Below are 26,048 nucleotides of genomic sequence, written 5' to 3' on the forward strand. Positions count from 1 at the left end.
GCGCGAGAGAGAGAGAGAGAGAGAGAGAGAGAGAGAGAGAGAGAGAGAGAGAGAGAGAGAGAGAGAGAGAGAGAGAGAGAGAGAGAGAGAGAGAGAGAGAGAGAGAGAGAGAGAGAGAGAGAGAGAGAGAGAGAGAGAGAGAGAGAGAGAGAGAGAGAGAGAGAGAGAGAGAGAGAGAGAGAGAGAGAGAGAGAGAGAGAGAGAGAGAGAGAGAGAGAGAGAGAGAGAGAGAGAGAGAGAGAGAGAGAGAGAGAGAGAGAAACAAAAAAATCCACCGGGATAGAGAGCAGGTCAAAACAGAGAGAGAGATAGAGAGGCAAAAGCATAACACAAGAGGGCCACACAGAGAAGGAGAGAACGTATAAGGAGGAAAAAAAGAGGGATGACAGATTGAGAGACAGATGAAAAAGAGGGGATTGAGAGTGACAGGTCAGGGGGAGGTGGGTAAACAGTAAAGAGGGAATAAAAAGCAAGTGAGACATTTGGTTTCCCTTGAAGCCATTCTAGAGGCCAGCGCTGAGGTCTATCCCTCTATCCAGAAAGGGAGAGAGAGAGAGAGAGAGAAAATACAGCCTGCACCACTCCACCGGCCAACAGTTCTGAGTTATGAGCCATGCCAGACCGTAGCTGTGCACCCAACACCCCAGACGAAGCACCTTGCTCTTCCTCTATACCTGACCCTAAATCTTCGTCCTCTTCTCCCTTTCCCCCTGTCTCCATCTATCCCCCAGCTGACCACACAGAGCAGGGTCACAGCGTTTGTTATTCCGCTGTCCCAGAGTCACTGTGGTCAGGCCACATTCCATAACATGGCCTGGTCACAGTGGAATTAAGACCACTGGTATTAAAACCACTGGGGCCCCTTTGGCTGAGTCTGGTCCTAAAGGGCCCTCTAAAGCTGACCTTGGCCCTTGGTAATCATCCAGATCTTCACATTGTCATGGCTCCTGTCTGCTGCAGGTGCACAGCCTCCGGTCTCACAAGCAGGAAGTCTGGATGCTGAGGTCACCCAACATGGCTGCCAGGGACAACAGCGGAGTGACACTTTGATGTGACACTCAAGGCATTGAAAATGATTTATCCACTGCTAAAAGGAACTCAGTCACCTGTGACTTAACATAAATTAAACATCATGAGATGTGTTAATTTGACTATTAATTTGATTCTGAATGTCAATTTGATAATTTTCATCCTTACTCCTGTGTCAAAAGTTGCTACCCTTGACATGTAGCCACAGAGCAGCAACTCAGCAGCATCCAGACCCCTTCTATACCCAGCACAGTTCTATAACATGGCCATGCGATTGCCACTCTGCCCAGCCACCCCATCCAAAGCGGTAGGCAGGCAGTCCCTCACAATACCCCAACTACCCCAGTACGCCCCCTACTGTCCCAACCCGGGAAAACCGGGTCTGGAAAACGAGGCAGTGCGGTGATACGATAACAGGGATGACATAGCAGAAGGTTTTGGTGGGAGGGAGAGATGAAACCATAGTGTCGCTCTCCACCATGTGCGTTTACCTTCTGAGTACACTGCCTAACGGTATTGACTAGCTCAGAAATGACCATGTCCACACATTTCTGGCAGGGCTCTTTGATCTTGCCGATCTGCCTTTTCACAATGGTCTCAAAGGCCATGTCCGGGGTGAAGAGGCCAGTTCTGCCCGGTAGAGAGAAAACGAGCGACAGGTTCAAAAAAGAGGGAAAAGGAGAAAGAAGGAGGAAGAGGAGGAGGAGGAGGTCAGGCAGAGAGAATAGTGTTACTTGGAAATAAACTCCTCCTCACAAACCCCTTCCACATAAAGCATAAATAAGAATCATGCACAGCAAGATAAAGACAGATTATACATTTCAACAAAAAACAGTATTAAAAACTAAGCGAAATCATCACATCGTGGTTTGGGGGAAATATTGAGCTAGTTCGATAAAAGCACAACTGAACTTAAAGAACAGAACTTTTATCATTATTACTATACAGCAGGGATCATCAACTAGATTCAGCCGTGGGATGATTTTTACTTGAGCGGATGGTCAGGGGGCCAGAACAGAATGACTAATAATTTGTACACTGCAAATTGACCGCAGGAAGCCCAAGCAGATATAACATTTTTAAAAACATGACCATTTCAAACCTCGCAAACATTTGTACACGATCACACACAGTATATCTCTCTTTTGTGTGGGAGTACTTTTGAACATATATCCTGAATAAAAATCTAATTTGATGGGGTTTTTACGTTCTCCCTAACCCAGCAAAAAATAATGATAACTTTTCAGTCATCTTTGAGGAGGGGAAATAAAAAGAAACCTGTGTCACCAGTATGCTATACAGTATGTGAATAGTGTTGCCCACATGTTACAGCATAGGACTCATCCAGATGACGCCATTACTTTTGGAATCCCTATACCACTACACCATAATGTCTCAATTCTCTTGGACGGTTTCCTTTCACCATCGCCCCTCCTTCAGAACCACTGACCGGGTAGAGCTCACCCTCACTGTCAGAACAGGTTTGCAGCCATTTTGCTTTCGCGAAGGAAATGTGACAAGGAAATGCAGACAAAATAGCAACACTGTTCTAAGCTCAAGCAAATTTAGATTTTGTAGCTTTTCTGAGGGAAACTGTATGCACTAAAGCAAAAATAATTGTTCATAGTTTAAGTTAGTTTGTGTTCTTGGCAGTAGGTCACCAGGATCATGTATTCTGCTACATAGCTCAAACCACCCCCTGTTCTTGAAGACTTCCTTCTAGCTTCACTGTGGGAGGTGGAGTGGGAGGAAGAAGGGGGACTTTCAACAGGTTCATTTCAACAGGTTCACTTCCTGAATAGCGATGACGTCACTGTCGGATTCTGATTTATATCGCTCTGGGACCTACGTAAAAGACAGGGCGTTGTCATGGGACGGGTAAAAAGTGAGCGAGGTCACACGTGACTGGCATATCAGGCTAGGGCTTCAACAGACAGACAGTCGTACATACAAGATACAGACAGGTGGACACGGGGCAGGGCAAGGAGCGAGAGAAAGATACCATCCAACCAGCGGTCACAGATCTAATCACAAATCCCTCCACTTCTGTTTCTGATAACATCAGTGTGCGACAGCATGCTGGGTGCATGTCTGCGGTCAATGTGTCTCGAGGTCTTTGTGATCAGATGGGTGACGGCGATTAGAGTTGGCCTGGCCCACAGCCGCGACCCAGGCGGGCGAGGACAGGGGAGGGAGAGGGGGATGGGGAGGAAGGACGTTGCCTAATGCCGTGGATGTTCTTAATGGCGTAGCTGATCTCCTTGCGAAGCTCCTTTTCGTTAAACTCCATCTGTACGGACACAGAAAGGACACACACACACACGCGCGTTAAATAGTGAGCACACGCCTCCGACGCACAGCAGATACCACATAGATAGAGATGGAAGGTCCCTTGTATCCATTGAGTGGCTCTGAACAGCGAACAGAATATTCTTCACAGGAGCAAATTTACAACAACAACAAACCTTCAGACTAAAAGTACTAAAACACTGCTTAGTTAAACACTGCTTAGTTAAACACTGCTTAGTTAAACACTGCTTAGTTAAACACTGCTTAGTTAAACACTGCTTAGTTAAACACTGCTTAGTTATTCCATTCAGTCTGACACCTCTGTTCATCATTTGATATGACACAGCTATACCATGAGTTTATGATGACAGACAGTCGGACTGTGCGATGTTTAACGACTGAGACTGTAGTCTGGCCACAGCAGGCCCAGATCCTGTGGCCAAGGCCAAACAGAATGTTTTACTGTGAAGGGAGGGAGGGAGGGAGGGAGGGAGGGAGGGAGGGAGGGAGGGAGGGAGGGAGGGAGGGAAGGGAAGGGAGGGAGGGAGGGAGGGAAGAATGTTTTCCTCATAAAGTCTCTGGGTTGGGCCTCCCGAGTGGTGCAGTGGTCTAAGGCACTGCATCGCAGTGCTTGAGGCGTACCTACAGACCCAGATTCAATCCCAGGCTGTGTCACAGCCGGCCGTGACCGGGAGACCAATGAGGTGGCGCACAATTGGCCCAGCGCTGTCCGGGTTAGGGGAGGGTTTGGCCGGCTGAGATTTCCTTGTCCCATCGCGCTCTAGCGACTCCTTTTGGCGGGCCGGGTGCCTCCAATCTGACTTCGGTCGCCAGCAGAACGTTGTATCCACCGACACATTGGTGCGGCTGGCTTTCCCGGGTTAAGCGTGCATTGTGACAAGAAGCAGTGCGGCTTGGCAGGGTCTTGTTTCGGGGGACGCACGGCTCTCAACCTTCGTCTCTACCGAGTCCGTAGGGGAGTTGCAGCGATGAGACAAGACTACCAATTGGATATCACGAAATTGGGGAGAAAAAGGGTGAAAGTAAAAACTATATTTTTTTAAACAAATAATAATTATTGTAATTATAATAATGTCTCTGGTTTGGGGTCGATCCACAGCCCTGTCTGTCTCAAGAGTTAGGAGAGTGGGGGCCCTGGGAAGAGACACACACATACAGTACAGTACACACACCTTGACCAGCTCGAAGGGGAAGCGCTCGTGGAAGATGCGGTTGATCTTGGCTCCGCCTGACAGCTCTGCTGTGTCGATCTGGTCCCCAGAGCCCTCGATACGCTTCTCAAAGTCCACTGAGAACTGCTGCACCATCCTGGAGAGTAAAGGATACAGGGATAAGGGAGTTAGACGTGTGTGTGTGTGTGTGTGTGTGTGTGTGTGTGTGTGTGTGTGTGTGTGTGTGTGTGTGTGTGTGTGTGTGTGTGTGTGCGTGCGTGCGTGCGTGCGTGCGTGCGTGCGTGCGTGCGTGTGTGTGTGTGTGCATGCATGCCATCGTGCGTACTTGTGTGTCCTACTCACTGCAACAGGGCCTTGGTCTTGCGGGAGGGGTCGTCAGGTCTGAAGTTCTTGTACTCCTCCACCTCCTTCTCTATAGACAGCAGCTGGCTCTGCAGCTTGGCCCGCAGGCCCGGCAGAGTGTCCCGGATGTGATTGGTCAGTTGCTGAGGATGGCAAGGTCCTCAGTGTGGGTTATGACATGCGAAGGAAGAGATTACAGTGATCTAGCATACCAGCCTACTACCGTTCTACTCCCTCATCTCTAGTGGATATTATAAACTCGTCGAAAGCATCAAAATGCGTCATGTGTATGGCTCAGAAGACTTCTCTGAAGGCTATAAAAATGAACTGAAAAGATACATATTGTGAACGCTAAAATAATATTCCTACTATGCACTTTGGTAATGATTGAGGGATTTGAACCACAGATCAGGAAAGTATTAGTGTTCTCCTCCACACACACACACACACACAAAGGAGGACTGACCTGGTTGAGTGTTTTCTGTAGGTAGGGGACTGACCTGGTTGAGTGTTTTCTGTAGGTAGGGGACTGACCTGGTTGAGTGTTTTCTGTAGGTAGGGGACTGACCTGGTTGAGTGTTTTCTGTAGGTAGGGGACTGACCTGGTTGAGTGTTTTCTGTAGGTAGGGGACTGACCTGGTTGAGTGTTTTCTGTAGGTAGGGGGTGCCCATGCGTTCAGCCAGGTGTCTGTATCCAGGGTGGGTCAGGAAGAACTTCCTCTCTGCAGCCATGGCCGCTGTGATGTCCTTCTTCCCATCTATGTCCTTCTGACTCCTGTTCACCACACCGATGTAACCTGGGGCAGGGAGAGAGGTCAGCTGATACTGGACATATCAGGATGCAAAGATAGGCACAATGTTGTTTTGTGGAGAGAAAAAAAGAAAGAAAAGTTTGTTAGGGTAATTGTTATTCTTGTTTGTGTGGGCGAGATTTATTTTCTTGTTTGTTTGCCTGTCTGGTTTTACCACCCTGGGTAGTGGGCCGAAGGAGGAGGGGAGTTCTGGGGTTCCATGAAGTTACCCACATCCCTATTGTGGGATGGTTATTTGTAACAGCTGTCGATTGTACTACATGCCTACATATCCTGCTATGACTGAAAACAAATAAAGAATGTCAGCCACATGGGCAAGAGGGATCACATATCCCCATCTCGTTAAGTTTTCTCATGCATTTCTCTGTTAAGCAGTATGTCTTGCTCTATAACCTTTTGGACTGAACGCCAATAGCCTTGTAAATATGCTAGTGGTTTAACATGAGGCCTTCCGACACGGGAGAGTGACAGAAGCAGAGAAGGTAGAGACAAAGGACATGGAAAACGTTCAGGAGCACATGCCTGGGTTCTAACCAAGCGCCAGTGGAAAAACGACACATAAGCGGATTGCATTAGGGTTTCCCACAAATATATTTTATTGCAAAGAAAATAACAGATTTTTTTCCAGATGTGTCACTGAAATCAAGACATTGTTTTTGTCCACCTTTCTCTCTCCCTTTATTTTCTTCACTCTCTCTTTTCTTCACTCTCTCTGCAATCTTTTTCTCTCTCTTCCTCCAACCCTCTCTCTCTCTCCAACCCTCTCTCTCTCTCTCTCTCTCTCTCTCTCTCTCTCTCTCTCTCTCTCTCTCTCTCTCTCTCTCTTCCTCCAACCCTCTCTCTCTCTCTCACTTCCTCCAACCCCCTCTCTCTCTCTCTCTCTCTCTCTCTCTCTCTCTCTCACTTCCTCCAACCCCCCTCTCTCTCTCTCTCTCTTTCCTCCAACTGCTGCAGTGAGCAACACAACTAGATAACCACTAGAGGGAAGCACTGAGACAGTATGTGTGTGTGTGTGTGTGTGTGTGTGTGTGTGTGTGTGTGTGTGTGTGTGTGTGTGTGTGTGTGTGTGTGTGTGTGTGTGTGTGTGTGTGTGTGTGTGTGTGTGTGTGTGTGTGTGTGTGTGGTGTGGTCTCACCTCTTCGCAGTGGGAGCAGCTTATTTTCCAGAATTTCTCTGGCGTCAGTCCCCTCATCCATCAGATCCAGCTTGGTGATCACACCAATGGTTCGCTGACCTGGTCACACACACACCACACACACACACACCAATGGTTCACTGACCTGGTCACACACACACACACACACACACACACACACACAAAACATTAAAAAAGTACAGATCTGCACTGTAGGTAGGTTCAATTGCATCCTTGTCTAACTGTTCTGTCACAACTTGATGTTGAATGATACTGAGAGCACAGATGAAAGCAGAAGGCCTACATCTTGTTAACCTCACCCACCCTGTGGGTCCACTTCTTTGGCAATCTTCAGGGCATCCGAGTTGGCCAGATCAGAGTTGGCCGGGGAAACAGCCAGGAGCAGACAGTTGTCCTTGGTCACAAACTGATATAACATGTCTCTGATCTGCTGCTCAATGTCCGCAGGCTGGTCCCCTACTGGGACCTTGGTCATCCCCGGCAAGTCCACCAGAGTCAGATTCAGGACTAGGGGAGAGAGAAGGGCAGAGAGGGGGGAGAGAGGGGAGGACAGAGAGGAGAGAGATGTGAAAGGCCGAGGGGATAGAAGGGGAGGGTAGAGGGGAAAGGGGAAGAGAGTGTGGAGAGGGGAGAGGGGGGAGAAAGGAGAGGGTAGAGAGGTGGAGACAGAGAGAGATTTGTAAGTATGATATCAGATCTGATGAATGATACTAACCTTGAAAATAAAACACTATATAATATAATTAATAGTACCTGATTGAGACTCACTATACAACAACCAACTTTGGGCCCTGCTATACAATCAAACTGGTGGCCAGTTTTGACCAATAGGGAGTAGGGAAACTTGATTCACCAAATTCTGTGTATAGAATTAAGATACTTGTATTCCATTTTATAAAGTTAAACTCTTTCCTACAATCAAAGTATTATGAGTGTCGCCATGGTAGTTCTGCCAAGTTGCCCATGTGCCAAGATGCAGGATCTGTGTCCTCACCATGCGGGGAGTAGACCCTGAGATTTATTGGGACAGGTGAGATTCCCTTATTCTGCCCAGTGATGCGGTCCGTCTCCGCCTCGATCTCCCCACGAACCTCATCGAAGTCTGTGAACTTCTTCCCCTTACAGTGAAGGAACTCTGCATATTCTGCAGAAGGAGAGGGGGACAGAGAAGAGGAGAGGAAAGGAAAGTGGGAGTGAGGATAACAAAATCATTCAAGAACCATGACAAAAACAGGACACCATTTTGAATGGAAATGAATGGAAACGAGGATAGTTTGAATGTAAATGAGGACAGTTGTTCTGTCATATCTTTGCTTTTCATCACTCACTGTTTGAAAGATAATGTAGCAACACTAGATGGCACTATGAGACGGACACAGACCTTGTAATGATCCTAAGAGAATTAGAAGCCCATTTTGTCCACTTGGTAATACAGGATATGAATAAGGCCTAACATGTAAACACTACTGCTAACAGGATCTCAGGTGACCACGGTTGGTCTTGACAGAGATTAGTGTTTTGTTTATTTATTTTGCAAAGGGATTATTTAGAATCTACCTCTCCAATGACTTTGGGTAGGCTATACATTACTTGAGCATTAAGGACTGAACCAGGTTTTCCTCTAGGACAGTTTGGTCTTCATGAACCTTAAAATATATATTGAAATGTTGTAATATACAGTAAACGCAATACATCTACAAACTGGGTTTCAAAAAACAAATAAAGCAACACCTCACAGCACAACGCCTCTCGCCCATGTGACCAAATGTTTGTGTGTATGTACGGACATGTATGTGTAATTGATAGATGCACACACACACACACACACACACACACACACACACACACACACACACACACACACACACACACACACACACACACACACACACACACACACACATGTGTATGTACGGACATGTATGTGTAATTGATAGATGCACACACACACACACACACACACACACACACACACACACACACACACACACACACACACACACACACACACACACACACACACACACACACACACACACACACACACACATGTGTATGTACGGACATGTATGTGTAATTGATAGATGCACACACACACACACACACACACACACACACACACACACACACACACACACACACACACACACACACACACACACACACACACACACTACACATGTGTATGTACGGACATGTATGTGTAATTGATAGATGCACACACACACACACACACACACACACACACACACACACACACACACACACACACACACACACACACACACACACACACACACTACACATGTGTATGTACGGACATGTACAGTGCATTCGGAAAGTATTCAGACCACTTGACTTTTTCCACATTTTGTTACGTTACAACCTTATTAAAAAAATGTATTAAATATTGTTTTTTTCCTCATCAATCTACACACAATACCCCATAATGGTAAAGCGAAAATAGTATATATTTTTAATGTTTGCAAATACTTATTCTTGTACTTATACAGGTGCCTTCTACACCTGCATTGCTTGCTGTTTGGGGTTTTAGGCTGGGTTTCTGTACAGCACTTTGTGACATCAGCTGATGTAAGATGGGCTTTATAAATGCATTTGATTGAATTTGATTGATTGACTTATTTACATAAGTATTCAGACCCTTTGCTTTGAGACTCGACATTGAGATCAGGTGCATCCTGTTTCCATTGATCATCCTTGAGATGTTTCTACAACTTGATTGGAGTCCACCTGTGGTACATTCAATTGATTGGACATGGTTTGGAAAGGCACACACCTGTCTATATAAGGTCCCACAGTTGACAGGGCATGTCTGAGCAAAAACCAAGCCATGAGGTCGAAGGAATTGTCTGTAGAGATCTGAGACAGGATTGTGTCGAGGCACAAATCTGGGGAAGGATACCAAAAAATGTCTGCAGCATTGAAGGTCCCCAATAACACAGTGGCCTCCATCATTCTTAGAAGACTGGAACCACCAAGACTCTTCCTAGAAGGGCCTTGGTCAGGGAGGTAACCAAGAACCCGATGGTCAATCTGACAGAGCTGTAGAGTTCCTCTGAGGAGATGGGAGATACTTCCAGATGGACAACAATCTCTGCAGCTCCACCAATCAGGCCTTTATGATAGAGTGGCAAGACGGAAGCCACTCCTCAGTATAAGGCACATGACAGCCTGCTTGGAGTTTGCCAAAAGGCACCTAAAGACTCTCGGACCATGAGAAACAAGATTCTCTGGTCTGCTGAAACCAAGACGAAATCTTTGATGGAAACCTGCTCCAGAGCGCTCAGGAACTCAGACTGGGACAAAGGTTCACCTTCCAACAGGACAACAACCCTAAGCACATAGCCAAGACAACGCAGGAGTGGCTTTGGGACATGTCTCTGAATGTCCTTGAGTGGCCCAGCCAGAGCCGGATTTAAACCCGATCTAACATCTCTGGAGAGACCTGAAAATAGCTTTGCAGCAACGCTCCCCATCCAATCTGACAGAGCTTGAGAGGATCTGCAGAGAAGAATAGGAGAAACTCCCCAAAATCCAGGTGTGCCGAGCTTGTAGCGTCATACCCAAGAATAGTTAAGGCTGTAATCGCTGCCAAAGGTGCTTCAACAAAGTACTGAGTAGAGGATCTGAATGCTTATGTAAACGTGATATTTCCATTTTTTATTTTGACAAAATTTGCTACGATTTTGATAAACCTGTTTTTGCTTTATTGTGTGTAGATTGATGAGAAAAAATGACAATTTAATCCATTTTAGAATAAGGTTGTAACGTAACAAAATGTGGAAAAAGTCAATACGTCTGAATACTTTCCTGAATGCACTGTATATATAATTCATAGATGCACACACTACACACACCCACACATCATTATTATTTATTTATTTTGCTTTTTTTATTTTGTACATTTGTGTCTTCCATTTAATTGTTATGCTTTTTTATTTTCTTTATTGTAAAGTATTTTTGCTTGTAAAGTTGATTTCCTTATGTGTCAGACCCCAGCAAGACTCGCTGTCACCATTGCTGGCCTTCTAGGCAGAGTTGCAAAGAAAAATACATATCTCAGACTGGCCAACAAAAATAAAATATTAATATGGGCAAAAGAACACAGACACTGGACAGAGGAACTCTACCTAGAAGGCCAGCATCCCGGAGTCGCCTCTTCAATGTTGACGTTGAGACTAGTGTTTTGCGGTTACTATTTAACGAAGCTGCTGGTTTCTCAAACTAGACACTGTAATGTACTTGTCCTCTTTCTCAGTTGTGCACCGGGGCCTCCAACTCCTCTTTCTAACAGTTTGCACTGTTCTGTGAAGGGAGTAGTACACAGCGTTGTACGGGATCTTCAGTTTCTTGGCAATTTCTCACATGGAATAGCCATTATTTCTAGCCATTTTGAGCCTGTAATCGAACCCGCAAATGCTGATGCTCCAGATCCTCAACTAGTCTAAAGAAGGCCAGTTTTATTGCTTCTTTAATCAGGACAAGATATTTCAGCTGTGCTAACATAATTGCAAGGGGATTTTCTAATGATCAATTAGCCTTTTAAAATGATAAACTTGAATTAGCTAACACAATGTGCCATTGGAGCACAGGAGTGATGGTTGCTGATAATGGGCCTCTGTACTCCTATGTAGATATTCCATTACAAATCAGCCGTTTCCAGCTACAATAGTCATTTACAACATTAATGTCTACACTGTATTTCTGATCTATTTTATTTTATTTTAATTGCTTTTCTTTCAAAAACAAGGACATTTCTAAGTGAACCCAAACTTTGACGGTAGTATATATATATATATCATATGTTGCATTGTGATGAAGCCTGTTATTGAAAGCCTACTCTGCATTATGAAGTTACCATAACAACACTACCAAGCCACTGTCATCAAATCAAATCAAAGTTTATTTGTCACAGGTGTAGACCTTACATTGAAATGCTTACTTACAGGCTCTAACCAATAGTGCAAAAAAGGTATTTGTGGTAAACAATTGATAAGTAAAGAAATAAAACAACAGTAAAAAGACAGGCTATATACAGTAGTGAGGCTATAAAAGTAGCGAGGCTACATACAGACACCGGTTATTCAGGCTGATTGAGGTAATATGTACATGTAGATATGGTTAAAGTGACTATGCATATATGATGAACAGAGAGTAGCAGTAGCGTGAAAGAGGGGTTGGCGGGTGGTGGGACACAATGCAGATAGCCCGGTTAGCCAATGTGCAGGAGCACAGGTTGGTTGGGCCAATTGAGGTAGTATGTACATGAATGTATAGTTAAAGTAACTATGCATATATGATAAACAGAAAGTAGCAGCAGAGTAAAAGATGGTGTGGGGGGGGGGGGCACACAATGCAAATAGCCATTTGATTACCTGTGCAGGAGTCTTATGGCTAACAGGACTATTTACACACACACACACACACACACACACACACACACACACACACACACACACACACACACACACACACACACACACACACACACACACACACACACACACACACACCCTCTTTTACACTTTTTGTGCTAGACTTGGCACTCTGGTACTGCTTGCATTGCGGTAGTAGAGAGAACAGTCTATGACTGGGGTGGCTGGGGTCTTTGACAATTTTTAGGGCCTTCCTCTGATACCGCCTGGTGTTGAGGTCCTGGATGGCAGGCAGCCTGGACCTCAAGAGCACTGGTGCGGTGCTGCCACAGGTGTGGTGCTGCCACAGCACTCCTTCACTGGTGTGGTGCTGCCACAGCACTCCTTCACTGGTGTGGTGCTGCCACAGCACTCCTTCACTGGTGTGGTGCTGCCACAGCACTCCTTCACTGGTGTGGTGCTGCCACAGCACTCCTTCACATTTTTACGTTCAACAATAGACGGGGCTGGTAAAACTATTCCTTGAAAATTAATTTGGATAAATTCCAAATAAAAGATTTTTAATTACCACAAATATTCCATGAAAAACAATAGAATGACAAACCAAGTAACTATGTATGGTGGCCTAGAGGTATACATACCCCTTAACTTATGTGTTACAGCCTGAATTCAAAATGGATTTTAATGTCACGTCCGCTGGAATAATTATCGGACCAAGCTGCAGCGTGATCTGGGTTCCACATCTTTTATTTGAAATAAGTGAACCACACAACAAAACAATAAAGACTAAACTAAACCTGATGACAGTGTCGTGCTGACATGCAACTACACATAAACAATATCCCATAAAACACAGGTGGAAAAAGGCTACCTAAATATGATCCCCAATTAGAGACAATGATTACCAGCTGCCTCTAATTGGGAATCATACCAATCACCAACATAGAAAACAAAACTAGAACCCCACATAGAAAATATAAACTAGACTAACCCCCTAGTCACACCCTGACCTACTCCACCATAGAAAATAAAGACTCTCTATGGTCAGGACGTGACATTTAAAAATATATATATACGAGATAATGACAAAGTGAAAATATGTTTTTTGACATTTTTGCAAATTTATAGAAAATATCTTATTTACATAAGTATTCACACCCCTGAGTCAATACATGTTAGAATCACCTTTGGCAGCAGTTACAGCTGTGATTCTTTCTAGGTAAGTCTCTAAGAGCTTTGCACACTTGGATTGTACAATATTTGCACATGATTCTTTTAAAATTCTATAAGCTCTGTCAAGTTGGTTGTTGATCATTGCTAGACAGCCATCTTCGTGTCTTGCTGTAGATTTTCAAGCTGATTGAAGTCAAAACTGTAACTAGGCCACTCAGGAACATTCAATGTCGTCTTGGTAAGCAACTCCATTGTATATTTGGCCTTGGGTTTTAGGTTATTGTCCTGAAAGGTGAATTTGTCTCCCAGTGTTTGGAAAGCAGACTGAACCAGGTTTTCTAGGATTTTATCTGTGCTTAGCTCTATTCTGTTTCTTTTTATCCCAGAAAACTCCCCATTCCTTGGCAATGACAAGCATACCCATAACATGATGCAGCCACCACCAAAATATAAAGAATGGTAATAAGTGATGCGTTTTGTTTTGTTGGATTTTCACCAAACATTACACTTAGTATTCACATCAAAAAGTTAATATCTTTTCTACATTTATGTCAGCATTACTTTAGTGCCTTATTGCAAACAGGATGTGTTTAGGAATATTTGTATTCTGTACAGTCTTCCTTCTTTTCACTCTGTCATTTAGGTTAGTATTGTGGAGTAACTACAACTACAATCCATCCTCAGTTTTCTCCTATCACAGCCATTAAACTCTGTAACTGTTTTAAACTTACCATTTGGCCTCATTGTGAAATCCCTGAGCGGTTTCCTTTGCCTATGACAACTGGTTTAGAAGGGACGCCTGTATCTTTGTAGTGACTGAGTGTATTGATACACCTTCCAAAGTGTAATTTATAACTTCACCGTGCTCAAAGGGATATTCAATCTCAGTTTTTTTTATTTTGACCCATCTACCAACAGGTGCCCTTCTTTGGCATTGGAAAACCTCCCTGGTCGTTGCCGTTAAATCTGTGTTTGAAATTCAATGCTCGACTAAGGGACCATACAGATAAATGTATGTGTGGGGTACAGAGGTGAGGTAGTCATTCAAAAATAATGTTAAACACTATTATTGCAGACAGAGTGAGTCCATACAACTTATTATGGGACTTGTTATGCAAATGTTTACTCCTGAACTTATTTAGGCCATAACAAAGGGGTTGAATACTTATTGACTCAAGACATTTCAGCTTGTAATTTTTTATACATTTGTAAACATTTCTAAAAACATTTTTCCACGTTGACAATATGGGTTATTGTGTGTAGACCAGTGACCACCAAATCTCAATTTAATCCATTTTAAATTCAGGTTGTAGCACAACAACATTTTGAAAAATTGAAGGGGTGTGAATACTTTCTGAAGGCACTGTAGGTGAATGGTGGTTTCTTCCCTGTCTTCTCTCTGGCGGTGGCGAGAATGATGAAGAACTATACAGGCTACGTATGCACAGTGGAGGTCCGGCGGAGGCTTCACCACTTTGGCCAGCCAGAAAAAAAATAAAAAATCTAAATTGACCCTGTGTCTGCATTGATGTTCAAAAAACTCCTCTCTACTCTAACACAGTGGAACCCAGAATATATGTGACCACTTGGTTACAGTGACACCATTCTCCCAAGTGGCCACTGCAAAGCCCAAGGAGCCTGATCCTCTCTGGAAGTTGCTGTAGCCCTGCTTGGAATATTTAGCCTACATTGGCTATTGGTTGAGACGCAGGGCCCATTCTAGCCTGGTGTGACAGGGTGGGCAATTGGAAATGTGAATTGGGCCAAGTTGGAGGTAATAATGCATTTAGGTTATAGGTTATTGAGTTGCATGAATACACCACACCAAAAGCTTGAGTATATGGCTGTTTTAAAACAAATGCACAGAGCTGTCGTTCACCTGTCCTTCAGCACCACAAGTTGGTTCAACTTGTTTAACATCATTGCGCGATCCTGGTGCTGTCCTTCAGCACCACAAGTTGGTTCAACTTGTTTAACATCATTGCGCGATCCTGGTGCTGTCCTTCAGCACCACAAGTTGGTTCAACTTGTTTAACATCATTGCGCGATCCTGGTGCTGTCCTTCAGCACCACAAGTTGGTTCAACTTGTTTAACATCATTGCGCGATCCTGGTGCTGTCCTTCAGCACCACAAGTTGGTTCAACTTGTTTAACATCATTGCGCCTGGTGCTGTCCTTCAGCACCACAAGTTGGTTCCTGTTTAACATCATGCTCCTGGTGCTGTCCTTCAGCACCACAAGTTGGTTCAACTTGTTTAACATCATTGCGCGATCCTGGTGCTGTCCTTCAGCACCACAAGTTGGTTCAACTTGTTTAACATCATTGCGCGATCCTGGTGCTGTCCTTCAGCACCACAAGTTGGACGCTCTAATCACTTAAAATGGCATGTCATCAAGATCTGTTGCCTACGGCTAATAGTCAAACTCATCACATAATATTATTACTACTACAAATAGAAGATTATCACTTTTCACAATGGTGCTCGTTTAGTAAAGTTAGATCCAAGCTGAATCAATGTTTGTAAGATCAGAATGATTCATTTGCATTTTCCATAACATAGTAGGCCTGCGACACTACTGTTACACCAACAACACCTCATTTGGAATGAGATTTTAGGATGGTTCGCTGAAGCTGAATAGTAAATAATTAAATGCGCCAAATACCAACAGAGCCACTATGCAGGATATACGCTTTGAATGAAACAAAACACAAGAAAGGCTAATAATGTTTTAACACATCTGCTCTAATTCACTCACAGAACAGCCATTCAGGAATATATAAATGCTTATTACCATGAAACTGATTGAGATGAATCAAATGATTTGCATGGAGATGCAGTGTGGATGTTTCACCAGTAAAATGTGAATAATTATCATTCACAATTGAGAGTGATGATGGCAGAGGACGCAATTGGAGGATGCATTTTATGCATATTCAATATTGATAGGCTATTAATTTGGCTATATCTTACGGTACAAACTTTGACTGAGAAAATGATGACGTCCTATATAAAAAAAAATTAAAAAAAAAAATAAATAAAAAAACAATCGCTATCCCTCACCTAAAGAATTTACACTACACCACTGCTCTGGTGAGGAGGCAGGTGGAAGGGAGGGATGGGGAAGAGTTTACCTGTGGGACAGTTGATCAGCTGGAGGACCAACGGACGGCGGGTGACGATGCCAGAGCCACGGGGAAGGAAATCTCTGTAACACACGGGAGAGAACCATGGTTATGGAAACACCTGGGCCCATATTCATTAAGCATCTCAGAGTCGGAGTGTTTCATACATTTTTATCTCATAGAAAGTGGGACTGCGAGACATATTGAAGCTGAAAATGGACAGACTGTCACTGCAGTTTCTGTAAATGGCTGTTGCCTTAAAATCGGTGCTGTTTTTCAGGAAACACTTTCTATTCCACCTGGCAGTCTTTGTCTGGGATGCGATTACAATTAGCTCTTTCTGAGAGTAGCCCACTTGAGAGCCTGTGTGAGGTCTGAGCATGCAGGGACTGATAAGCACTGGGACAGAGGAGAGAGAGAGAGAGAGAGAGAGAGAGAGAGAGAGAGAGAGAGAGAGAGAGAGAGAGAGAGAGAGAGAGAGAGAGAGAGAGAGAGAGAGAGAGAGAGAGAGAGAGAGAGAGAGAGAGAGAGAGAGAGAGAGAGAGAGAGAGAGAGAGAGAGAGAGAGAGAGAGAGAGAGAGAGAGAGAGAGAGAGAGAGAGAGAGAGAGAGAGAGAGAGAGAGAGAGAGAGAGAGAGAGAGAGAGAGAGAGAGAGAGAGATATGGAGGAAGAGAGAAAAAGAAGATTGCCGAGGGAGAAAATTATTGAGAGGGTGAGGAAGGGAGAGAGCAGAGTACATAATAGCAAAAACAGTGAGAGAGAGAGGGTGCAGAGAGGATGAGAGAGAGCAAGAGAAAGGGAGAGAGAGAAAGAAGGCACAGGGAGAGAGAGCTGTACTGTAGCTCTAGCACAGCTGACGAGCACTCTCTTTCCTCAGCTCCATTGTCAGGTGGCATTGAATGGAATCAGTGCCGTGCCAGGCAGGCCTGGGTCTTTAATGGATAAATCACTGGATAATCAGCACCATAATTGCAGGCTTTGTTCAAACAAGGGGCAGCTAAAGTTAGTAGCCTGAGAGCCTACCCTTATCATGTGACAGTGGTGCTTCGGCAAGCTGAGAACAGGACTCTACATTCTGCGGGGTGTTTGCTGAAGAGCAACACTAATCTCATATACAAAATCTTATTGGGACAAATATCCCACATAAAACGATTAATTCTCCATTAATTCTCCATTAATTCTCTATTAATTCTCCATTAATTCTCCATTAATTCTCCATTAATTCTCTATGGAGTGAGAAGAGAAATGAAACATTTCCTCATTTTTCTTCTGCAGTCTATTTCTGTGCTCCAGAACACACTCAATGTAAGCTCTTTAAAAAAAGACTGAAAGGCTCTCAGAAGACATTCTCCACACACTAGCATTGTAGACTCTATAGACTCCCTCTGAAGCTTTTATCAATGTTTTCAACTGTTTCATTTTTTCTTTTAATTTGCAGCTCTGGGTCAGAAAGAGAGAGAGAGAGCAAGAGAGTGTCTCTTCAACTACCTCAGAAAAAGAGAGAGAGAGAGGGAGAGCGAGAGAGAGAAAGAGCGAGAGAGAGAAAGAGCGAGAGAGTGAGAGAGCAAGAGAGAGATATGAGTGTCTTCACCTGCCTCCAGCCATAGATAAACATAGAAAGCATTGGCAGCACTGTCTTGTCTACAACAGCTCCGTTTCCTACTGTGTCAAATCAATTTCCTGTCTAAGGCCTTTCTCTGGTTGGGGTGTAAACCTGGCTCTCTCCCCCTTCTCCACTCCACTGCAGGTCCCCTCCTTCCCCAAAAACACCACCATATGGACTTTCCAGATGGGCGGAGCCGGCACCAACCAACCAGACCCTGTCACACACACCACACCAATCCATCTCCATCCCAAACGCTGCTTTGGCTGGGGGGATGGCTCAAGGCAAGGCATGGTTCCTGGGGTATCCACCCCACACACGTGCACAAGTGCACACATTCATACATCTGCTACATACTTGCTGAATGGGCTCAGTCGCACAAATTAGCAAACACGGATGGACGCACACATGCACAAACCATCATGTAGCAATGCTGACAAGCATTCACCACATCAATAGCCTGTTATATGTGATTGCAGGGGAAAACAGAGTGAAGGAGTGGGTGTGTGTGTCCACCCCAGCCTGCCCCTCTCCCCCACCCCAGCCTGCCCCTCTCTCCCACCCCAGCCTGCCCCTCTCCCCCACCCCAGCCTGCCCCTCTCCCCCACCCCAGCCTGCCCCTCTCCCCCACCCCAGCCTGCCCCTCTCCCCCAACCCAGCCTGCCCCTCTCCCCCACCCCAGCCTGCACCTCTCCTCCACCCCAGCCTGTACCTCTCCTCCACCCAGCCTGCCCCTCTCCCCCACCCCAGCCTGCCCCTCTCCCCCACCCCAGCCTGCCCCTCTCCCCCACCCCAGCCTGCCCCTCTCCCCCACCCCAGCCTGCACCTCTCCTCCACCCCAGCCTGCCCCTCTCCCCCACCCCAGCCTGCCCCTCTCCCCCACCCCAGCCTGCCCCTCTCCCCCACCCCAGCCAGCACCTCTCCCCCCCCAGCCTATGCACCCCAGCCTGCCCCTCTCCCCCACCCCAGCCTGCACCTCTCCCCCCACCCTAGCCTGCCCCTCCCCTCCACCCCAGCCTACCACTCTCCTCCACCCAAGCCTGTACCTCTCCCTCCACCCCAGCATGCACCTCTCCCCCACCCCAGCCTGCACCTATCCCCCACCCCAGCCTGCCCCTCTCCCCCACCCCAGCCTGCCCCTCCCTCCACCCCAGCCTGCCCCTCTCCTCCACCCCAGCCTGCCCTCTCCCCCACACCAGCCTGCCCCTCCCCTCCACCCCAGCATGTCCCTCCCCTCCCCCCCTCCACCCAGCCTGCCCCTCTCCTACACCCAACATGTACCTCTCCTCCACCCATGCCTGTATCTCTCCTCCATCCAAGCCTGTATCTCTCCTCCACCCAAGCCTGTACCTCTCCTCCACCCAAGCCTGTACCTCTCCTCCACCCAAGCCTGTATCTCTCCTCCACCCAAACCTGTATCTCTCCTCCACCCAAGCCTGTACCTCTCCTCCACCCAAGCCTGTACCTCTCCTCCACCCAACATGTACCTCTCCTCCACCCATGCCTGTATCTCTCCTCCACCCAAGCCTGTATCTCTCCTCCACCCAAGCCTGTACCTCTCCTCCACCCAAGCCTGTACCTCTCCTCCACCCAAGCCTGTATCTCTCCTCCACCCAAGCCTGTACCTCTCCTCCACCCATGCCTGTATCTCTCCTCCACCCAAGCCTGTATCTCTCCTCCACCCAAGCCTGTACCTCTCCTCCACCCAAGCCTGTACCTCTCCTCCACCCCAGCATGCACCTCTCCTCCACCCAAGCCTGTACCTCTCCTCCACCCAAGCCTGTACCTCTCCTCCACCCCAGCCTGTACCTCTCCTCCACCCAAGCCTGTACCTCTCCTCCACCCAAGCCTGTACCTCTCCTCCACCCAAGCCTGTACCTCTCCTCCACCCAAGCCTGTACCTCTCCTCCACCCAAGCCTGTATCTCTCCTCCACCCAAGCCTGTACCTCTCCTCCACCCAAGCCTGTACCTCCCCTCCACCCAAGCCTGTATCTCTCCTCCACCCAAGCCTGTACCTCTCCTCCACCCAAGCCTGCCCCTCCCTTCCACCCAAGCCTGTATCTCTCCACCACGCAAGCCTGTATCTCTCCTCCACCCAAGCCTGTCCCTCTCCTCCACCCAAGCCTGCCCCTCCCCTACACCCAAGCCTGTATCTCTCCTCCACCCAAGCTTGCCCCTCCCCTCCACCCAAGCCTGTCCCTCCCCTCCACCCAAGCCTGTATCTCTCCTCCACCCAAGCCTGTATCTCTCCTCCACCCAAGCCTGCCCCTCCCCTCCACCCAAGCCTGTATCTCTCCTCCACCCAAGCCTGTATCTCTCCTCCACCCAAGCCTGCCCCTCCCCTCCACCAAAGCCTGTATCTCTCCTCCACCCAAGCCTGCCCCTCCCCTCCCCTCCACCCCAGCCTGTACCTCTCCTCCACCCCAGCCTGTACCTCTCCTCCACCCCCACCTTCTCGGTCACGTATGGGCAGCTGTAATTATGGACAGTCCACCCATCTACCATCCGTCTAATCCCATTGGGAGACTCAACCCCTCTCCCTGTCTGGTGATAGCATACAAACACCCCAGCCAGCGGCTATCCACTGTCAAAGCAAGGTCGACTATGAAGGCACTGAGCAGACAAACATATCCACCCATAAGGAAACTGTATAAACAAACAGATTATTCAATATTATATTGTGTCTCTGCTGTGTATAAATACACACGTACACACACCTGTACACCTGTACACACACAGACACACACGGTCAATAGACCTGTCCAGCACTGACAACCTGCCAGGCATCTGCAGCAGAGCACCATTGACTCACACACATTTATTGCACACACACACACACACACACACACACACACACACACACACACACACACACACACACACACACACACACACACACACACACACACACAACACACACACTCCAAAGCATGCCTATATGCACGTGAATATCCTGTGCCTTGCTTAGTGGAAGAGAGGGAGTTGTCGTTGTCTGACATTCAGCTTCGTAGACTGGAGGCTTTGTGAGGAATAACAACAGAACCACAATGAGCTTTAGTCCAATAACAGTCACCGATCATTTCCTCTCCTACACAGTCACTCTGATTGATTCACAATAACATTACATACATTTATCTAAACCGACCTAGGGTCAACACATATTCAAAACACACGGTCCTGGTGGGACTTGAACCCACGACCTTAGTGTTGCTAACACCATGCTCCAACACCATGCTCCAACACACTTAGCCAGCTGGGTGGAAATGATGATAGTGCCATACGGTGCTTTAAACTACAACACCAGTGGATCTCCTGCCAGTAATGATAATGTATTTGGCCTGGTCGAATAAGTAAAATAAAAAGGATTTTTGTTTGTCACATTCTTGGTAAACAACAGGTGTTGACTAACAGTGAAATGCTTACTTACGGGCCCTTCCCTACAATGCATAATATCACTCTTCAGCTGTAAATGTACAGACTACAGGCTGTAATCTAATCATGATCAATGGGGTGCAGCAATTACAGTCACACTATGAATACGAGAACCAGAAAAAGCTATTTCACTGTCCCCCAGGCCACAGCCTTAGTGGCTGAGATTGCTTGTTGTATCGCCATGTACACCTCCAGATTACAGTCGTTGTAGTGAAAGGGCCAATCAAACGGCTCGTTCTTGGCCGATGGCGTGCGCCCAGATTAAAGTAAGGGTGGGAGCCAATGAGAGTGCTGGTTGTTGGTGAGCTGTGTGAAGCCTCACAGATTAAATGTAATCCCTTTGAGCAGTGTAAAGTCAGCAAACCCAGCCCCACTCTCGCTCTCTCTTTCTTTCCTCTCACACTTTCCCTCGTCTCTACCCCCTATCTTCCACTATATCTTGCTTATTTTACCCTCTCTCGCCAGAATCGTTTCACAAGCAATGACACAACTGCCTCTATCAGTTATCCTAAAAACAATAGCGTGTACAAAGTAGGACTAGACCCACCTTCCATCAATAATAATAGGCCAACTTAAATGAAACGAGGCGACAAATAAAGTGACATGCAGTGATAAATATCTTAAAAGGGAAAAACAACGATCACCAATAAATAGCCAAAGTAGACTACACTTCCCAGCAGTGCTAGCCAGTGAGGAGCCCATTATCTATTCGTGTCAGTCAGGCAGTGAAGGGCTATCTATCTACAGTATATCTTCGTTCGCACAGACTAGAAATAGGATTGGAGAAAGAGAGTCGGGCCATACTACAGCCCATACTGTCCTGCTTATGTTGGGGATACAGATCATCCCTTGCATTTTGCATTCTTCACATTGTGTAATATACTGTAATTCCACCCTGCATTAATAATCTCTCCAATTGGACCAGTAGAGATTAATTGTTTTGACTTGTCAGCAAATGAGAGGAAGCCTACGTGGCAGAAGACACCATTTGACCTATTCTAGTCTAAATGCTGCAAGCACCAGCACTCTAATAAACGTGTGCTCTCAAATTGGGTTCTCCAGAAGAGAACAGCGCAATCCACTCTGCAGTAAGCACTTCTTTGACCTAGAACAACTGCATCAGTAGAAATTGGTGGTGATCTGAGAAATAGATATCCCTATCTTTCGATTAATAATTTATTTGGAAATCTGATGACGAAGCTCATATTTCTAGAGCAATACTTCACCTTGGAGGAAAGTACAGGCTCTGTACACCAAACAGCCAGCAACCAACCCGTGTTCATCTGATAAGGACATATAAAATAACAGGGACAAATTCAACTAATCATTGCAATAGCAACTGTCGGAGGCATCGCACCAAGATGTTTGTAACTGATGTCTGTTCCCACCTGTACCTTGGGTACATTAGGTCACCCTTAGCGGCGACCGTGACAGGATAACAGTGTGTGTGAGGTCTCCACTACGAGCTTTCTGGTGAATGATGATTCATTGGTTTGTTTGTCTGGTAGGCCTCCTGCACTCTCAATCATGAAGTTCTGTGGATGCTGTTGTCGGTTCACTGCGTGGGACAATCACTGTTCTCCACCTTGCACCTCTAAATGGTACTTTATTGACACTGGCCAAATGCATGTTTTTGCAGTTTGGTTCTGACAGCAGTTTCCTTGATATTAGAAATTAGTCAATTGATTTGAAACCTGCCTTGAGGCCCTTTTGCACCGGTTGATATTTTAAAGTCCTCTGGTTTCAATAGGATTCTTTATATAGGTAGACTATTACCACCAATGGATAGAATCATCCAGTAATAGTGGTGGTGGTACTCCCCTATACACTGGTCTGTGATCAGATTTCTCCACCTGTCCTGTTTCTAATTATTAAAGGCTAGAAAAGGAAACATGGGCCTGGATCAGTGCCCTAATTGCGACTTCCACCTCCACCCTGTGTATGGGCCACATGTCCCCCAGCTGGCTGTCTCTGTGCCAGGGTCTGCGGGCTAGTGTAGGTCCCTGCCTTAGTCAAGGTCTAGTGTTGCTGTGCTAATTAAACATGGGAGGAGATGGAGAGCGAGTGAGAGAGGGGCTGGGGGGTAGAGAAGAAGAGGAGAGGAGGAAGGACAGGGAGATTTCCGACACCTCTCATCTTCTACCCTGAAATCAGCCAATGTCTGTAAACAACAAAGGTTCCGGCATGCCAATCAGAGCCCAACAGTACATGATTGACAGATATGGGGCCTGGTCGCTTCCAGGAAATACACTGGGAGGCCATTTTGTGTCTCACATCAAATGTATTGTATTATAGTGTATTACATTAAAAAATATATATATATATATATATACCTGTATATATACATTTTTATTTATTTATTATTTTGGTTGGGGGGTAGAACCACAGGGGTGGTCCTGTAGCTCAGTTGGTAGAGCATGGCGCTTGTAACGCCAGGGTAGTGGGTTCGATCCCCGGGACCACCCATACGTAGAATGTATGCACACATGACTGTAAGTCGCTTTGGATAAAAGCGTCTGCTAAATGGCATGTATTATTATATTATTATTAACTTGGTGCTCCGGTACCACTTGCAGTCTGTGACTTGGGTGGCTGGAGTCTTTGACAAAGACACCGCCTGGTATAGAGGTTCTGGATGGCAGAGAGCTCAGCCCCAGTGATGTACTGGGCCATCCGCAATACCCTTTGTAGCGCCTTATGATCGGATGCCAAGCAGTTGCCATACCAAGCAGTGATGCAGCTAATCAAGACGCTCTCAATGGTGCAGCTGTAGAACTTTTTGAGGATCTAAGGGCCCATGCTTTTTTTTCCTGAAGGGGTAGAGGCATTGTCATGCCCTCTTGATGAGTGTGTTGGTGTGTCTGGACCATGATAGGTCCTTAGTGATGTGGACACCGAGGAACGTGAAGACGTGGATGGGGACGTGCTTGGCCCTCCGTTTCCTGTAGTCCACTATCAGCTCTTTTGTCTTGTTGACATTGAGGGAGAGGTTGTGGACCTCCTCCCTATAGGCTTTCTCATCGTCGTTGGTGATCAGGCCTACCACGTTCTGCCGTCAGCAAACTAAATGATGGTGTTGGAGTCGTGGGCGGCCACGCAGTTGTGGGTGAACAGGAAGTACATGAGGGGACTAAGCATGCACCCATGAGGGGCACCCATGTTGAGGGTCAGTGTGCCTGATGTGGTGATCAGTCACAAGGATCATTCTGGACTCCAGACGTCGTGGTTGTCGGATCCAGTACCTGGTGGTTTGGGAGGGGTACGGTCCAGAGGAGCGGTGTTGGGTTCCGGTGGATGACATTCTAGATCCCAACATCATCCGAGATTTCCACATTCATCGTCCGGACCGGCCCACTCCTTGCGTAGCAGGTATTTATAGGGTAGTGTCATAATGTTACCTCATCAGCATAACAGGTATCCTTATGGTAGTGTTTATGTTACCTCATCAGCATGGCAGGTACAGTATTGATATGGTAGTGTCATAATGTTACCTCATCAGCATGGCAGGTACAGTATTGATATGGTAGTGTCATAATGTTACCTCATCAGCATGGCAGGTACAGTATTGATATGGTTGTGTCATAATGTTACCTCATCAGCATGGCAGGTACAGTATTGATATGGTAGTGTCATAATGTTACCTCATCAGCATAACAGGTATCCTTATGGTAGTGTTTATGTTACCTCATCAGCATGGCAGGTACAGTATTGATATGGTAGTGTCATAATGTTACCTCATCAGCATGGCAGGTACAGTATTGATATGGTAGTGTCATAATGTTACCTCATCAGCATGGCAGGTACAGTATTGATAGGGTAGTGTCATAATGTTACCTCATCAGCATGGCAGGTACAGTATTGATATGGTAGTGTCATAATGTTACCTCATCAGCATGCAGGTACAGTATTGATATGGTAGTGTCATAATGTTACCTCATCAGCATGGCAGGTACAGTATTGATATGGCAGTGTCATAATGTTACCTCATCAGCATGGCAGGTACAGTATTGATAGGGTGTCATAATGTTACCTCATCAGCATAGCAGGTACAGTATTGATATGGTAGTGTCATAATGTTACCTCATCAGCATGGCAGGTAGGTATGGTAGTGTCATAATGTTACCCTCATCAGCATATGGTAGTATTGATATGGCAGTGTCATAATGTTACCTCATCAGCATGGCAGGTACAGTATTGATATGGTAGTGTCATAATGTTACCTCATCAGCATAGCAGGTACAGTATTGATATGGTAGTGTCATAATGTTACCTCATCAGCATGGCAGGTACAGTATTGATATGGTAGTGTCATAATGTTACCTCATCAGCATAGCAGGTACAGTATTGATATGGTAGTGTCATAATGTTACCTCATCAGCATAGCAGGTACAGTATTGATATGGTAGTGTCATAATGTTACCTCATCAGCATAGCAGGTACAGTATTGATATGGTAGTGTCATAATGTTACCTCATCAGCATAGCAGGTACAGTATTGA

General features: G+C 46.1%; 1 protein-coding gene across 7 annotated transcripts in view; it reads right to left on the reverse strand.

Annotated features, from left to right (window-relative positions):
- LOC118384865 (dynamin-1-like) overlaps positions 1-26,048 on the reverse strand; it is a 124,913-nt gene that overhangs the window by 59,651 nt on the left and 39,214 nt on the right. For all 7 annotated transcript variants that reach the window (XR_008139353.1, XM_052521190.1, XM_052521193.1 and 4 more), the window contains exons 2-10: positions 16,524-16,597; positions 7,816-7,965; positions 7,125-7,328; positions 6,801-6,899; positions 5,490-5,650; positions 4,854-4,996; positions 4,512-4,647; positions 3,252-3,319; positions 1,521-1,659 (exon numbers count right to left, since the gene is read on the reverse strand). Coding sequence is in view for 6 of the 7 variants with exons in the window: in XM_052521190.1 (XP_052377150.1) it covers positions 1,521-1,659; positions 3,252-3,319; positions 4,512-4,647; positions 4,854-4,996; positions 5,490-5,650; positions 6,801-6,899; positions 7,125-7,328; positions 7,816-7,965; positions 16,524-16,597 (1,174 nt within the window). In the remaining variant the exon portion in view is untranslated. The remainder of the gene's footprint in view (positions 1-1,520; positions 1,660-3,251; positions 3,320-4,511; positions 4,648-4,853; positions 4,997-5,489; positions 5,651-6,800; positions 6,900-7,124; positions 7,329-7,815; positions 7,966-16,523; positions 16,598-26,048) is intronic.

This window comes from Oncorhynchus keta, chromosome 6, assembly GCF_023373465.1.
Source record: "Oncorhynchus keta strain PuntledgeMale-10-30-2019 chromosome 6, Oket_V2, whole genome shotgun sequence".
NCBI lineage: Eukaryota > Metazoa > Chordata > Actinopteri > Salmoniformes > Salmonidae > Oncorhynchus > Oncorhynchus keta.